The sequence below is a fragment of the Hesperophylax consimilis genome, chromosome 20, assembly GCF_061612785.1.
Source record: "Hesperophylax consimilis isolate HC1 chromosome 20, BYU_Hcon_1.0, whole genome shotgun sequence".
Lineage (NCBI taxonomy): Eukaryota > Metazoa > Arthropoda > Insecta > Trichoptera > Limnephilidae > Hesperophylax > Hesperophylax consimilis.
In genome coordinates, this window is record NC_142855.1 from 11,015,565 (window position 1) to 11,030,738 (window position 15,174).

The window sequence follows — 15,174 nt, forward strand, 5'->3', positions numbered from 1 at the left end:
GTTCGCTACCGAAACCCTCGATTTTGCCACTCAATAATCAGGGATAATCAGGGTAATAATTTTAATCAGGGACTGATTAAAATGGTCGAATACTAGGTACTATATTCACGAGAAACCCAAACAAGTTATACACCAGGCCCATATCTACAAGAAGCCTTAAGGGGTTATATACTAGGCCCATACACACAAGAAGCCTTAAGAGGTTATATTCTAGGCCCATATTTACGAGAAACCCAAACAAGTTATATACCAGGCCCATATCCACGAGAAGCCTTAAGGGGTTGTATACCAGGCCCATATCTAATTACGGAAAAATGGTTTGCTAAACAATGCATGCAATAAATCCAATGACATTCTTTATGCTGGAATGATGAATGATAATGAGTTAGAACATTCCGAGTTCAGTGTATTTGCCGCCCCCTGAAAGTGCCGCCCGTGTGCAGTGCATGCCCTGTTCGCACGCTTACGGCGGACCTGTGGGCTAAATCAAACATTTAAGATCGTATTTTTTAAATAGGTAGGTTAGGTACATCAGAATATTGAATCAATTTTTTCTGTCGTATTGTTGTACTAACTTTATTACATTATTTTCTGTCGTATTGTTGTACTAACTTTATTACATTATTTTAATGTTTTGTTTTGAGTTTTTTGCAGAAAATCAACACAGTTTCATTAATTTAGACAAAATAAATTACAACACCCTTTGTAAGGTTATATATACATATTGATTAAACTGGTAGAAAAACCAGCAATAAATGGCACGATCAAGTGAATCAAGTATTTAGTTACTCTATTCAGGTCATGTCAAGAACGATCATCGTTAATCTCGCATGTCCCACAAACAAAGTTTAATCGTCCCTCCAGACAGCATGCTCAAAGAAGACAAGGAAATTAATTCCATAAATAATTCAAATAGTTTCCTGTTTGCGGAACTGGCGTTAAGATAAGAGTTATTCGCAATTAATTTATATATGTTTAAAATAAACTAAATCGTTGTCTCTTTCATGCTCTGAGTGTACAGATAAAAACACTCTATAAATACGACTGCTTGGCTGTTTCCAACCATTGTAGATGTAACATCGTAGAGTGCGGTACATTATAGAGTACGGTTTTTAAAAATAACTTCTCTTCAAAGTATTTTTCAAAATGAGTTTCTTATCAGAAATCGCGTTCACTGTGTTAGTAATTACATCTTTAGTTTCGGGACAGCGGCAAGGTAAGAATTATAATAATATTTTCATACTTAAAAATTAACTTTTCAATTTAAAATCTGAAAAATTGTTTTTTTAAATTTTTCTTTTATATATTCAAACTGATTGGTAATGCCTTTGAAAGGCGTAACATCTGTCACGCTCATTAATAATTACACAGAAAATTTATAAATTATCTTTTTGTAATAAATTAAATAATACTATTGCATATTGAGTAGATTAAAGAAAAACTTCAAATTAAAATGGAGTTCCGCAAATTAATCTTGAAACAAATTTTCAAGAATATAATGTGTTGTCTATTTTTCTATGTTACGTAGAAATTGGAAATAAGTTATATACCTAACAACTATATAATTTGTGAACCATTAAAACTAGATTAACTGCCATTGATTTTAATATACCCATTTTTACTGAAACCCGTGATTATTATGGTCACCTAGTTTCAACATTTAAATGCAGTTTAATAAATTAGAATGATTAATTGTATTTCAAGTCGATATATTTTTAATAAGAGGTTTATTAATACATTTTTTATAAAAAAAAAACAATTCGACACAAATACTTACAACACTAAACAATAGATTTACTGACATTTATTGAATGCTAATTTTTCTTACTAAAATCCGTCATTTCGACAAATGTTTTTAATCAATATCTTTAAAATTAAAAAAAAATGTTTTGTGTGTATATTTTTAACACAAATTAACTTCCTTTCCTATTTCACTTCACAAATATTGTTACGTTAATCCAATCTGGTAGAATTTTTAATATTAAATAAGTATTGGAAGATAGTTCAACAGCCAATTGAAAAATGTAAATCGGTTGTTTTTAACTTAACTACAATCACACACATAGGATTTTGTCTTGTTGCGGCCTACTTTACAGAATTGAAATATGCAATACATTATTATTATTTAGAAAATTCTCTGTAGGCACGTGTGACAATTTTCTTACTTCAAATTTCACTTTGCAAAGAAAACAAAATTAAGTAACAAATGTACATTGGAAAAAAAAACTCAATAAAATAAAAATGACTAGAAATTGTTACATAGTTAATGCCCAAGAAATCCAAAAAACGTGTGAAAAACTCAATTTATGGAAAAATTGATTACTTAATTAGTAACATAAATTTTTAGTTATTTTTTAATTCCGCGCGATCGATAGTGCCAAATGCTAACATATTATTTGAAGCATCTTTTTTCGGTTTTCTCGAAAAATGCGGATATTTTTATTTTATCAATATAATGACATGTTACATGTTTGCATGAACCAATAAAGTTTCCGCATAAAATATAAAAAACATAAATTATATAACACTTTGCGCAACGTTTTTCAGAAATAATTTTATTTGAATAACGAACTCGATTTTTTCATATAAAAAGACTGGTGAAAAATATAAGCACGAAAGAATTATTTACTTTTCCTTTGTGAGGTGCAATCTAATGACTTGTGATACACTAAAATATTTAACACAATTCTTTGATCCTCGCGAGGCGTAGTCCGTTCCTGTACAGTCTTCTTGGAAACTCTTCTACAAATGTATATTTTTGTGGTGCGCCACTGGTCTCTATACAAAATCCATGCATTGATATCTGCTAAATCCTAAATGTTACAAACTGTTGCCAGCGAGATTCTGCTTTCCCGACATATGTTTTCTCCCTCTAACCAACAAATAAGATTACCTATAATATGAACAACCAGATCTCCTTTTTCTGTCACAAATTGACATATTAATGACCGTCATCTTTTCTCAATTTTATGCATACAAATGTTTTACCAAGAGAACCTCATATTCGTGTGAGAATAATCTGTTAATATAATTCAACAAAAAAATAAGAAATATATTATATATATATATTTATAAAATAAATAAGATAATGAGATCAATAAAATAAGAAATATATCTGATAGTATTATGACGCTAATGCCTGTACAGTTTCGGATTGTTGTAAACGGAATTGGCGCCCTCTGTTATTTACAAAAGGAACAGTTGAAGTTTTCAAACGGAATTCCTGATTAGAAAATGTCAAAAAGAAAATTAACAAATTCTCAGTTCAAAATTTTTTCACATAGGTATTTCCCGACCCTTTTTTAGATCAAATTTCCGAGAAAAATATTTCTGTTTTTTCCAATTTCTCAACACGGAAAATTTCCAAACATCACATAATATCAAAAAGATAAATGATTTTTGGTTATTTTCCCGAATGTGTTATATTTACTATTTAATTAGATAAAGTGGCTTTAAGTTGTGGCATTACTAAATAATTAACTAACTTTAAATTTTCATTTGAAAACCTTAAACTTTTTCCTAAATAATACATATGATGTGGTCCGCTGGACTCATTTTTGTAATCAGTGATTTTTTAACCAAAAAATATTGATTATTTCGGAAATTTGAACTTAGTTAGTTATTTAGTAATGCCACAACTTAAATCTACTTGTGCTAATAATATAGCAAATATTTAGCATGAAAATCACTTTTTGACGCAGGTCGGGGGAATGATTCTTTTATGAAAAAATTTCACAATTTTCTCGAAAGAATGTTTTTCACAAAGAATAAAAAATTTGCAACACGTAAAATTTCCAAAAATCACAAAATATAAAAAAAATGCTCATATAAAGATTTCCCCACCAATTTTCGATTGAACAATTTCCTGGGATTTTTTTCCCTAAATTAGCAATTTCCCAACATGGAAAATTGTTACACATTTTAAAAAATTTACCGAAACATTTTCCGAACTTAAATTTTCCTATTTTCTTGAAAGAATTTTATTTTATTTCCAAAACTTTACGTTATATCAAAAATATAATAATATAATAATACTAATATAATACTAATATAATATAATAATACTAATTCTTTTTAAAAAATTCCCGACCTTTTTTCCGACTTATTTGTTCCGAGGAAATTTTTTCAAAAAAATAATGAATCCAGGGTAGAAAATTTCCCAACAGAAAAAAAAAGTATTCCAGTATGAAAAGTTCCAAACTTTTCAAACTCGAATAACAAAGTCAAAAAAAGAAAAATTACATTTTCAACATTAAAAATAGTAATTGTAGTGAAAAAATGTAACTTATGAATCCAATATCATATGAGATTATTTTCCTGTTTTTTTTCCCGGTGACTTTTCTGCCAATGGATCGCTAGAGGTTACGTTTGTTGTAAGGACTGGTTTTTTCATAGAATTTGAATAAGTCATCAAATTTCAATGTTAATTTTCATGTTCTGTTATTATATCAGTATTGTCCAGTTGTTTAAAAAAACTGAAATTATAACAGAACTTGAATAAAACATTCAAAGAGCTTGGAAAACTACTTTGAAATTCGATGAATTGTTAAAATTCTATGAAACAACCCGTCCTAAGACTTAACCATAACTTCAATGCACTGACTTGAGTTGACAAGTCTGGCAATTATAGTTATGGCATTTTATTTCAAAATACTCAATTTCGGCAAATTCTTTAATTTCTCGAGTCTATTGGTAGTAAATTTATTAAAATATTGAAGACAATATTAGTGATTTCTAAACGAAAATCTGAAACAGAAAAATCAGAAAAGGATACGGTCACATCTAGGACCTAGAAATCACTAAATTGTCTTCAATATTTAAATATTACAATTTGTGGTTTTACTCAATAAAGTTATTCCGAAAAATAAATAAAAAGTAAATTTATTAGTAAATTGAAACTCCCATACTTAGTACGAATTAGTATTTATTCGTCCAGTGAATTTAAAATGATCCGATTTAATTAACCCTTTCGTCCCGGAAAGAAAAAAATCACATTGGATCCGAAGCGGGGTCACTCAGTCCCCCAATTTGTTTTGCTTATTAAAAGGTGTTAATGACATAATTCGATGAAATTTGTTTTGGTTATAATTAGAGGGAAGTATATATTACATATTTCAGTAGTCATTATCAAAATCGTTTCATAAATAAAGTCATAATTAATGTTCTAATGAATTTAGACCATAACGCATATGTTTTCAAAGAAAACGGAGAAGGCGGGTACGTAGCAAGCATCGCGCCTCGTTTCCGAATCTCGACTGCCGATTGGCGATTAAGCGTCGACGTGGGTGGCTAGTTTCTTGCATAGGGTGGTCTGTAAATGATGGATATGTATTTTTTACTTTTATAGTTTATGAAAACTACTACGTACTACTAAACTAGGTACGGATGTTAAATATTTTGAAACAAATGTTGTATGTTGATATTTAATGTAGGTATTAAATTATTTTATTTCTACAATTATTCTTATTATTATTATGTATCTTTTCTCGGGAGATTTTTCAATGTGGATGAGTGTTTCAAGCTAATAATTATTGCTTATAAATAAATGTTACCCTTTGTGCTATGAAAAAAAATTCTTGTCTTAAACATTAGTTTACAAAAAAAAAATAATTAATATCTTATTTCTGATTGTTTTTATTATAATTTCATTTAGAGTATCATCTAGCATCGTGCCGCAGTTAACCTGTAATCATAAATGATGCGTTTGCTTGAATAGGTATATATTGAGTTTATAGTTTTTCACTGATCCATTTATGTAGGTATGTTTTACATTTTTAACGGTGAATGGTTTTGTTTTGTAATGTTTTATCAAATAAAATTGTAAAAAATAAGGTATTTTTAATAACTTCAAATTGTTAAAAATAAGGTATTTTTAAAGTATTGAAATCCAATCTTGAAATAAATATTTTTTTATTGTAGCCTGAGAATTCCCCGTTTTTGATAAACAATATTTATGAGAGATCTGGAAACGGTATTTATAAACTCGTAATAGGATACATATGAGAAACCGGAGAATTTCTCTCTTTTTCTTAGTAATGACGGCCCCCATGGTCAAATGGTTGAGATTCTGGGTCGCGGGTTCAAAATCCCAGCAAGCGCAAATTAATTCAATAATTATGTGATATTTCATAAATAATTCATAAAATATAATGCATTTAATATAATATATTTTCCGCACGGCCAAGGATGGGAAATGCGTTCAGTATTGCCCTGAACAAAAACCACCATTTAGAATAGAAACGTCATCATACTAGGAGGCTATCTCTTTTATGGTGACCATTTATAGGGATTGATTAAATAAACTGAAAATTGCAAAATTATAATAGAAAATAGAAAAAGACATTCGTAATATAAAACATAATTTTAATATAATTTTAAAATATCTTACACACATAATATCGTAGTAAAATGAAGAAATTTACAAAAAGACAAAAAACACACCTCAAAATATTATATTTTTACAAAAATACACCTCAACATTTTGGAAACACATAAGGTAGGTACCTACTTTATAATAAATGAGTTTTATGAAACAAACATTAGATATTAGCAAAAATTATTACACATATAGTATAATGAACATACCTATTACTGGTAAACAAGACATGTCGATCATCCAGTTGATTAGTCAGACATCTCTAAATACAAAGTTTTGAGATAATGAGGAAAGCAATGTTCGAATGCTCGCCATAAACCAAATATTATTTACATGTGTCTGTATTTTATAAATTAAATATGCTATAAAAAAATAACACCGGGAAGTATAACGGTTCGGTACATTAGTACGACATTTTTAAATTTTCTACAAATAACCCAGAAAACATATATTTTGTTTGTTTTTTCATTTTACATATAACTGTATACTCAACTCAAATTCCGATTCTTCGGAGATGTCTGACTAATCAACTGGACGATCGTTATATTTACATATTATACACAAATCGCGTGATGAAAATCACAACTTGAAATGTAAGATATTTACTCTTTATCGTATTATTACAAAGAATTTTTTTTCTTGAGCAAGTGGAATGTAACATATACACACGGCACGAGTTCCCAAAATTGAAGATGAAATAAACGAAAATTATAACCTAGCTAGAAGACAATAACTTTTTAAATAAAAATTCACAATTTAGAAAAACACACACAACACGATGAAAGTTAAACCCAAACAACATGGAATAAAATCAGCATTATTAAATAGCGAATAATTCTGTCAGCTATTAATTTTGGTACATACATATCCCAAACTTTAATTTATTGGTAAATCGAATAAATATACTCCAGAATAAATTGTATGAAAAAATGAAATGCAAAGTGATTACCAAGAAATAATCTAATCTAAAATTGGGATCATATTTATAAAAGAAGACAAAACAAAAACAAGCTGACGTTAACAACACAATTTTTGCGTAATTTGATGGAAAAACATAAAATATAATGTTATAAGAAGGTACAGTAACTATTGGATATTATGTCCGGTTTTTGACAACATTTCACTTGTAAGATATTATAGCTTAATGACTCCTGGATATATACTTATTGCACAAGACTGCAAAAGTGAACTAGATGTTCTGGAAAACATTGTAAAATTGATATCAAGTTATCAATAAACAATCGCATAAATTAACAATTTCCAAATGACCACTATGCTTTGAGCAATTGAAACCTTTATACATAAATTTAAATGGAAAATGAGAAAAGTGCACCACGTCTAAAACAGTAGAGGGACTTCTTATAAAAAAGTGATAAACAGAGAAATGATTAAAAGCACAAAAGATATGGTCGAAAAATGTTTGTTTTCTTATAGAAAAATATGTTGTTCATTTACCAAATGTTAGTAAGTGACTACATGCACTATCATGAATGCTTTAATTATTTAAAATACACGTAATTTATTATTAAAAACTATAATATTAATATGAAATAAACAAAACGGATTTTTATGCAAAATATTTTCCAACGTGATCATTTTAAAAATGAAACAATTCGACTGAGAATACACCAAGATAACACAAACAACCAGTACACTAATTGAGTTTGTGTAATCAAATGAACGTGAACAAATTCTAAAATACTAGACAAACCTAAAATTGCAGATCATGGCACCATTAGTATAGTGATGACTTGAAAAGAAACAGCAAAAATACTAGAAAAAGTGAATAATAGAAGAAATTTCTAAAGGTCGGATATGCTTATTACAAAAATGACAGATTGTTTGTTAATTTTAAAGTTCTATGAAATTTCTATTCAAGTTCTGTTATGATATCAGTATAGGCCAGGTACTTCACAGAACTGAAATAATATCGGAACTTGAATAGAACTTTCGCAGAACCTGAAAATTAACATCAAAATTTGATGAATTGTTTAAAATCTGTCAAAAGATCCGTCCTAAGCAACTTTTATTATTTTAACAACATTCATTATTGGCATTGTCCTTGATAGTTTTACAGTTAGTACAAAAATTTTCTTGGACCCTGTGCAGAACACAAATAGATTTCCTGCAAGTATAACAACACAGCTTAGTTTTTCTATCAATGTTGCGCGGGCAAAGATAACACCGTCTTCGTATTGCCTTGGTAGGTAAAACTTGTACTTCATTTAATACAATATCGTCGCTTGTGCTCGGCATAACTTTTTCAAATAATTCGAAGCCGTATTGCTGCGCTTTGTGAAATTTTACACCGCTTTCTTTTCTACTTTTAATGTTGTTTTTCACTAAGTCCATGGCCAACTCCCTGATAAAGATTTTTCGTCTGCTTCGGTCATTTGAATGCCATTCTGGATATTTAGTGATCCAAATAACATAAGCATTCAAGGCAGCCATATCTAAAATCTCCATGAAAATACGAAATGGCCACCTTCTTGTCGACCTAACGCAGGAATATTCCCTTGTCATTTTGTCCCCGGTGTCTACAGCCCCCTTTGTTGAGTTGTAATGTAATATTATATCTGGCTTTTTTGACTCTGACGCTGATGAAATTTTGTCGTCGTGGAATTCGGTTGAAAGAAGAGCCACTGCACTCTTCTTTTTCGGCACATAAGAAACAATTGTAAGTGCATCGGTAAAACCAAAAAGGCTTGTATGTAATTCCCTTTGCGGAGAAGGTAAAAATTCTTTTGGAATTTCTCTTTTATTCGACCTCAATGTACCAGTCAGCGTCAAATTATTATCCAATAATTTATTGGCAAGAGGTATTGACGTGAAAAAGTTGTCTGTCGTAACACCTCTTCCAGAACCGTAATATGGTGCTACTAAGTCAGTTACGACTCGTAACCCCTGATTTACTTCTCGGGCATTGCCAATTTTGCCCGTGTATACTTGAGTATTTAAAATATAGGCTGTTTTGGCATCAGCTGCCACCCATATTTTAATTCCGTATCGTCCAGGTTTGCTTTTCATGTATACACGGAAAGGACATGATCCCCGGTACGTCGCCAAACGTTCGTCTACGGTGATGTGGGAATCCGGGGAGTAATTTCTAGTGCAAGCTGCGTTAAAATTTTCATAAATTGATTTTATCGCCTCCAGTTTTGTCCCACTTTGTGCGATTCTTTCGTGCCTAGTCACTCTATCATCAAATCGTAGAGTACTAAATAAGAATGCAAATCTATCTCTAGACATAGCTGCTGTATAAAAAAATTGCCTAAATAGATCATTCGTTGTCCACAACTCTTTCAACTGCATCTTTCTGCAACGGTTTCTCCCAGCAGCAAGCAATATGCCGATAAAGGATTTAATTTCATCCGTAGAAATTGATGCATCATCGGCTGTGCCCTTGTTTTCCCTCACACAAAAACGTTGGGTTTCAGTAACTATTTCTTTGAGAATATCGTCAGTAATAAACAATGAAAATGCGTCTCCAATAGATGAAATATTTTTGCTTTCATTTGTCAGGCCAGGACGAGAGTAAACAATATTGTGTTGCCTACTACGGGATTGTGTCGGAGGAACGGAACTCCACTTAAATCCAGATTTGGAAGTAAAAGATTTTTCTTCCGTTTCATCAGTAATCTTTTCGGCATCTTCGTCAGAGGTGTCGGATTCACTTTCAGAAGAACTTTCAAAAGAAACATGATCTTCAATGTCCGATGTGTTTTGAATGTTTTCAAATTCAAAATCACTGTTTGACTCATCACTACCAGAGTCTTTCTCTAATAACGCTCGCACCTGCTCAGCGTTTAAAAATTTTTTGGGCATTTTTTTAGAATTGTGTAAATTTAAAAAGTAAGTAGGTAAACTTGATATCGTAACTGAATCTGCAATCAGAGCCTGCAATCTGTAATCAGAAAAAAGTAATTATGTAGCATCAACCCACTTACTTTTCAATAATAACTAACTAAATATCTAATCATCACGTCGTTTCCCGCAGGGGTACCTAGGCAGAGAGGACAGACCGCCAAAAACTCGGTCTTGGTACACACTCTTTGCCTCATTCACATTCATATATCGTCTCATATATATATATATATATGAGACGATATATGAATATATATATACAGTCAAACTTGGTTATAGCGAGCACAAAAAACTAAATTTTCTCCTTAGAGCGATTACTCGTTTTATCCAAAATAGGTTTTCTAAAAGTCGTAAGTACCTACCTACCTGCCCCTACTATTAATATATGTGTAGTGTATTAGAAAACAACACTTTTATTCATAAAATTTATAATCAATGATTGTTTTTAATTTTTCGTTTTCCCGCTCCACAATTCCTTTCTCAAAACAATCAACACATTATAACTACCTTCACCTGGTTCGAGGCTTCCAAGAAAAATAACATTAAATTGCCAGTCGTAATATAATCAATAGCATGGGCATATTGTAATTTTACTCATTGCACTTACATCAGCCTTGCATTCTTTGCAGATTTCCACATTTCTCATACGATCAAATATGGTTTTACCACACATACTCCTCAGGGATCTCATATCAACAGCATTCAGTCTACTTTCATCATCATCATCTGCCAGTTCCATGCCTCACTGCCATACATCAGGGTAGGTACAAGCATTCCACTGTGGACTACTAGCTTCGCTTCTTTAGACAGCTTTTTGTTGGCGCCAACGGAATTCAGTCCTCCATTAATGGAGTTACCTGCATTTACCCATCTTTCAATATCTCTATCAGCCTTCCCATCTGAGATTGATATTCTCAAAATATCTCAAATCGAAAATTTATGCATCCAAAAAATAACCATGGGTGCCTTCCGTTGATTATGTGTTTACATTTTTATGTTTTTAATGATCTATCAAATAACGAAGATAAAATAAAATAAATAACAAAAACATCTTGAAATTATTATTTCACATAAAGAAAAGAATTAAATGATACCTTTTTGTTAATTATAATTAATGTAAGACTAAATTTAACGCTTCTTGAGGTGAATTTTCACAAAAACGGCGCTATTTAAATCATATGGTCATATTCTAATGCGTGAAAAACTAGTAGGTACTATTAGTACTACTAGTAGTACGATTATTCTATAAATTGTATGGTTTGAGCAATGGAATACATAATGTTTACATGAAAATAAATTTAGAATTAATATAATAATTTTTATCATAAAATAAAAGAATATGGGAACCAAATGAACATTTTGAGTAAAAGCGCAAAAACAAGCTGCAATAATATGCAGTTATAATAATAATACACCGAGAAATTTTGACACTGATACCATCAATAAAAGCAAACTATTAAAATGCAATATTTTAATATTGTGGAGAATAAATAATGTTTATGAATGTAAGTAAGTCCAAAGTCATGGTATTTGAAAGAGAGAGTATGAAAACAGTGTGCAATATAGTTGTGAATGATGAATACTTGGAGCAAGTGGATGAGTTTGTGTATTTGGGAAGTATGTTTACGAGAGATGGGAAGGCTGATAGGGATATTGAAAGAAGGGTGAATGCAGGTAACTCCATAAATGGTGGGTTAAATGCCGTAGGCGCCAACAAAAAGCTGTCCAAAGAAGCAAAGCTGGCAGTCCACAATGGAGTGCTGGTACCTACCCTGATGTATGGCAGTGAAGCATGGAACTGGCAGAGGAAGGATGAAAGTAGGCTGAATGCTGTAGAGATGAGATCCCTGAGGCGTACGTGTGGTAAAACCATGTATGATCGTGTGAGTAATGTGGATATCCGCAAAGAATGCAAGGCTGATGTGAGCGTAATGAGTAAAATTAAGAAAGGGACCCTCAGATGGTTTGGGCATGTAGAGCGAATGAATGAAGAAAGGAGCGTAAGGAGAATATATGACGCAAGTGTGAATGGTGTAAGAAGTAGGGGACGCCCGAGGAAGACATGGCACGATCAAGTGAATCAGATACTTGAGTCGGGTCATGTCAAGAGTCAGAAAAATAGAAGAGTATGTATGAGACGATGTATGAATGTGAATGAGGCAAAGAGTGTGTGCCAAGACCGAGTTGTTTGGCGGTCCGTCCTCTCTGCCTACCCCTGCGGGGAAACGGCGTGATGGTTAGTTAGTTAGTTAACACCCCTGAAACATATACTTTTATACGCCATTGCATAAGATAAATGTACTTACCAATCTGAAGACGCCCGTAGCACTGTGAAACTGGTCCGTTCCCAAAGAGAATTATTTAACACCAAAACACAAGTTAGCAATAACCGAAAACACTATTTATTCGCTGCAGTCTTCAATCATACTGTACTTTAAACTTTTGAGCAAGTTCTATCTTCCAAATTCCAACAAATTTAAAAAAATAATTGTCTCTTTCTGGTCTATTTGTATTTCATACGACAAACAGAGACGGATGCAATTTTAATTGTGTTCCTAAAATGTGTTGCTCATAGAATGTATAAGGACACCTGCGCCGGATGTTACCCAGACGAAATGGTCTGGGACCGCCAAGTGAATATCTTAGTATTTCAAAAGGACATATGAGAAGCGCTGTGTCACCGATTCGGATTAAGTCCTTTTCATTAATAACTAAGAAATTACTTACTATCCCTTAAAAATTGTCCAGTTACCGCCTCTCCCATTTCAATTCCGGTCAATCATTAGGTAAAGCAAAATGGTAAAGTGATAATAAGAATACTAGCGTGACTCAATTATAACGGTGTAGCCCTTTTTATTACAATGCAAAATTTATCTTTCGGCTACCGGCTTCGGCAGGATCTTCGTCCAGTTCGTGGAAACGTTTATAAAGTCCCGCCCCGTAAAAAATATTCTATCAGATTTAGATGTAATTTATTTAATATCTTAAAAAGTAGTAATGCGATATAAATTTTTTAAATGCAGATCGATAGCTGAATAGTTTTTCTAAGATTACCTAAATTATTTGTTATATGGTGTAAAAAACCATCTAGATACAGCTTAAAACTCTAGTTAGTGTAGAATTATAACCCCGGTCCGGGGTGGAAGTGTTAAAGACGTACATATATTACGTAGGTATTCAAAAAATGGTTTTTATTTAGTTATATAATTGAATAAATAGGTACCTATGTGATAAGCCACTCTGCACACATTCTAATAACTGCTATTGTACATACAAAGGGGCAAGACTCCACTATAAGGGAACTTTACTAAATTGGGCAAAGCTGGATATTGATGTTACAGTGCCGTAGCTGAATATTGATGTTACAGTGACGTAGCTTAATATTTATGTTACAGTGGCGTAGCTGAATATTGATGTTACAGTGGCGAAGCTGAATATTGATGTTACAGTGGCGTAGCTGAATATTGATGTTACAGTGGCGTAACTGAATATAGATGATACAGCGGCGTAGATGAATATTGATGTTATAGTGGCGTAGCTGAATTTAAATAATTAAATAATATAAACGTAGAGAATAGACTAAAAGAATATTCAAATATAATAATTCAAAAATAGCAATATAGCTAGTAAAAAATTATTGAAATTATTGAATTATTTATTATGTGACTTTATCAAATTGAAATTTTACTTTTTATTTAGATGAAATTAATAAGCTAGAGAATCAAAAATTGATAAAATAAAGAAAGGAAATTAAAAGAAAATAGAGAATAAAAATAAGCAAATAAAAAAAATAGGGAATTAAAAAATATGCAAAAAAGAAAAAAAATATATGTTACCACAGAATTCACCCAAGACGTAGGTTTAGTAACCTTTTCAATTACTTTCATCTTTTCCAATTCATTACGAAGACTGTCTTGTAAAGCAAAGGGAACCCGTGCCTTCTGATGTCCGGTCAGGTGCTCTGTAGCCACTGAGCTATGTCGGCTTATTTCCAACCCGCCAAATGATTTACTATGTACTAGTACTTCAATCAACAATTACTTCTTATTTTATTTTTTTCACCTGTAATCAACCAACTTTATTGTTCTAGGAAAGGCTTTGTTAGTGCTAAATTTCTCACTAGATGGCGTCGAGACATATTATATCTTCATTTATTGGTGACATATATTTATTATTTTGACTTGTCAAATATTGTTATTTTTTAATGATAAACTAATGTTTATAAGACAAGGTTTAATGCATAGCACAAAGGATAACAAATAATATAAGCAATAATTATTCGCCTGAAATATTAATACAAATTGAAAATATCTCCCGAGTAAAAAATAAAATAAGCAGTAATTGTTGATTGAGGTACTAGTGCATATTAAATCATTTGGCGGGTTGGAAATAAGCCGACATAGCTCAGTGGTTACAGAGCACCTGACCGGACATCAGAAGGCACGGGTTCAATTCCCGTTGGCGGCATTTATTTTTACTCGAAGATATTTTCAATTTGTATTGATATTTCAGACGACTAATTATTGCTTATAATTATTTGTTATCCTTTGTGCTATGCATTAAACCTTGTCTTATAAACATTAGTTTATCATTAAAAAATAATTAAAAACTCTTTTTGAAATCATAGACAATATCCGTGTGACTAGTTCATATTAATTTTACTCCGTTTAAAGGTTTATTTTTTGAAGGTTAAATCGCAAAATTCAGTAAGAAACTATATTGCTTCCTGTCGTGGCATCAAAGTTTAACATATTCAAATAATATCAAGGTGTTTTAGTGTCGCACTTAGTTTAAATCAGAAAATATACTAAATTTATCAAAACATCATCGTGTCGGTAGTTATTAAAAATCAATCACAATGCACTGCCGCGTATGCCCTGAAGTTATTCTATCAGACGAGTCGATATTTGTGTGTTCGGTGTGTAAAGGCACAT

The 15,174-nt window shown here is 31.5% G+C and overlaps 1 protein-coding gene across 2 annotated transcripts in view; it reads left to right on the top strand.

The window, feature by feature from the left end:
* Positions 1–1,081: 1,081 nt before the first annotated feature.
* Positions 1,082–15,174, top strand: part of LOC149414071 (uncharacterized) — a 63,226-nt gene continuing 49,133 nt past the window's right edge. For both annotated transcript variants that reach the window (XM_089643794.1, XM_089643795.1), the window contains exon 1: positions 1,082–1,216. In XM_089643794.1, the coding sequence (XP_089499920.1) occupies positions 1,147–1,216 (70 nt within the window). In that variant the 5' untranslated portion in view covers positions 1,082–1,146. The remainder of the gene's footprint in view (positions 1,217–15,174) is intronic.